This window comes from Syngnathus typhle, linkage group LG10, assembly GCF_033458585.1.
Source record: "Syngnathus typhle isolate RoL2023-S1 ecotype Sweden linkage group LG10, RoL_Styp_1.0, whole genome shotgun sequence".
Lineage (NCBI taxonomy): Eukaryota > Metazoa > Chordata > Actinopteri > Syngnathiformes > Syngnathidae > Syngnathus > Syngnathus typhle.
The window spans coordinates 4,091,208-4,094,216 of NC_083747.1; the positions used below are offsets into that span (position 1 = coordinate 4,091,208).

General features: G+C 43.2%; 1 protein-coding gene across 1 annotated transcript; it reads left to right on the plus strand.

Annotated features, from left to right (window-relative positions):
- The first annotated feature begins 131 nt into the window (after window positions 1–131).
- LOC133160799 (E3 ubiquitin-protein ligase NHLRC1-like) lies at window positions 132–2,342 on the plus strand. Its single transcript, XM_061288856.1, has 2 exons — window positions 132–285; window positions 913–2,342. Exon 2 carries the CDS (start codon window positions 932–934, stop codon window positions 2,108–2,110), a length of 1,179 nt encoding a protein of 392 aa, XP_061144840.1. The 5' UTR covers window positions 132–285; window positions 913–931; the 3' UTR covers window positions 2,111–2,342.
- The last annotated feature ends 667 nt before the right edge of the window (window positions 2,343–3,009 follow it).

The window sequence follows — 3,009 nt, forward strand, 5'->3', positions numbered from 1 at the left end:
TGTTTGTAGATTATGTTCTTGACAAAGGAAATCTGAAACGCCCTTGGCCGACCTTTGAGGTGTGACCTTCAGCAAAGAAGAACAAAATTGGCTGACCCGAGCGCCGACTTGTGTGAGATCCAATTTCACTGCACATCATGAAACTAAAATAGCTTCCTCATGTCAAGCGGCGTCACGACTGCATTGCAAGGAAATGTGACTTTGCGGCGAAGGGCAAAAGTCTTGTGGGATTGTGAAGTGGATTCACATGGAGATGATGGAATTTGGAATCTCCTGAGAGGCGTGGTAAGTATCCATGTAGCGTGTTAACGCTTGAAACCGCTTGAAATTTAAAGAAGCAAACCATGTTTGGGATCCACAGGGAGGCACAGTATTTGATTTATACAAAACAGTGGTGGGAAAACTGGCCTTAAAACACATGTGGCCTGGTCCTGCTTTATTATAAGTCATGTAATGTTTTTGGCTATTCATTTTTTTAAAATGTATTCTTAAGTTATCTTTAAAATGATCAATAATCGTATATAATAATAATATTGGTTAAATTTAAATAGAAAATTATCAAAATTTAACAGGTGTAATCTATAAAATCATTAGTGAAAAAAATAAATTACAAGTATTTAAAGAATTTACTCTGTAACAAATTGTTTTATTTTATTCCAAACAGCGAATTAATCTATTAACAGTTGAATGTGGAGTTTACAAAAGCTCTTCAGCAGCATGTAATGTAATTTAATTCCAGAAGAGGGCAGCAGAGAACAGTGAGCTGTTGCCTCTCATCACGTGACGTGGGCCTACTGCACAACACAACAATGTTGCAGCGCTCTTCTCATATCTCTCCGTTTCCTTTCATCTTTGCTCCATTCCATGCACCTTAACTCCTTTTTTTAATCTTTCCTGCACCTCAACTAAAAGGTAAGGAACATCTGCAGCCATGACGGACAGCTGCCGGAGGCAAGGCGAGATTACGAGACCCGAGGGCACGTTGCGAGAGATCCGGATCAACTTGCTTGAGTGTAAAGTCTGCTTTGAAAAGTTCAACACTCAGCAGGCCGAGCGTAGACCGCAGAACCTGTCGTGCGGTCACGTTCTGTGTGTGGAATGCGTGGGGGCTCTGTCCCACCCTCTCCAGAGGAAGCTGGAGTGCCCCTTCTGTCGACAGCTGTGCCCTGTTGACGCCACCTCCCACTGTCAGCCTCTTTGTGACCTCCAGGAGCTGCTCTTGTTCACTCCTGACAAACAAGATGAAGAGGAGGCCTCAGGTGTGAGTGGCAAAACCTTACAACTCACTTTGACCTTCGGCGGCTGGGGGACTCTTATTAATCCGACTGGATTGGCGGTGATGCCATCCTCAGGGACTTTGTTTGTGGTGCATGAAGGTGAGAAGAGCGTGGTGGTGTTTACTCCTCAAGGGAAGAAGCGGCACGCTTTTGGAAAAAGAGGACACGCCGCTGACGAGGTTCGTTACCCGGTGGATGTGGCGGTGACCTCCTGCGGTCACGTGGTGGTGACCGACGCGGGCGATAAATCCGTCAAGGTGTTTACATCCAGGGGAAACCCTGTGATCACGGTTAAGGCTGGCTTCTTGATGCCGTGGGGGGTGGACACGGATAGCAACGGGCGCATCTTGGTCTCGGACGTCCAGGCGGGAACGCTATCCCGCATTAAGGTGGACTACAAACATGGCGTCACACTGGAGGAGGGAACGGTGGCTTCGCAACTGGACAATCCGAAAGCCGTGGCCTGCTGCAGGACCAACTGTCACACGGCGGTGATGGAGCATGTGACCGAGCACATAAGGAAGCAAAGTTACTCCAGACTGACCGTGTTCACTCCAGACTTCCACATTCTTTATCAGACGGATAATTTAAGTCTGAGCCTGACTGCCTCGGTCACCATAAACATGTCCGCTGTGACCTTTGACAGAAACGGACACCTGCTTGTCGTCGACTCACATCGAGGGATGATTTGGACTTTTGGGAGGGTGCAAAGCGGTGCTGCCCTCGCTCTTCTCGTGGCAGAGCACCTCATTCGACCTGTTGGATTGGTGCCACTTAACAATACTCTTATGATTGTGGATGGTGGTGACCACACAGTCAAGTTATACTCTTGAGAAGTTAGACTGTAGTTAAATTGAAATATTATTCATAGATAGTAGCCTAGCAAGACAAATAGTTGGCTAGCTAGATTGCTAGGTATCTATAGATAGATTCTTAATTAGGCAATAAAATAGGAGTTGGACCTATCAAATGTATTTTCCATGTGTTTTATGAGTGCAGTATGAGTTTCACTTCTTTTATTTATTGATATGTACATTTAATAAAAAGCTATGCTTATTGAAAATGTGATGTAGTGAAAATGTTTTTTTTTTCTTGGTTTGTGCAGTTTGTTGACAACTTGCATTGCAGAGTTGCAATATCAAGATTTGATGTTTGTTTGTGTTGGGAAGATATATGATAAATCACACTATCTATATTTGGTCCTAACCTCAGTAAATACAACATGCACAGTATAATGGACAACTGGCAACATCTAAGTACATCAAGAATACTTACATTTAAAACATTAAAAAGTAAAAACATAAAAGTAGCTTTCTAAAATAAATACAAAAATAAAGCATAACAGTTAAATGCCAATTCACCTTATCTGCTTGGAACTTGGGTTTGGGTTTATATTCATTCTGAATTTTTAAAAGTCATGTAATATACTACACACATTATTATATTCTATAGCCGCATCATTTATTGTGTGTACATTTTTTCACTATATGCTGCGAACATACCAAAATGGATAGTAGGCCAACAAATAGCCCACAAACCATAGGTTGGTCACCACTGCGTAGTTCGTGTCTAAATGTCGGTGAGTAAAAGCATTTATTGGGTGAAAATGAAATTTCACGGCTGTGTGAAAAATAACCACTCTCCATCACATGTGCGTTTAATGAGCGGTGGGCTCGCCCCTGTTTCGCGCAGTGCAAGAAAAATGGTTTGCCCCTCTTTTGGTGCTTTGGTG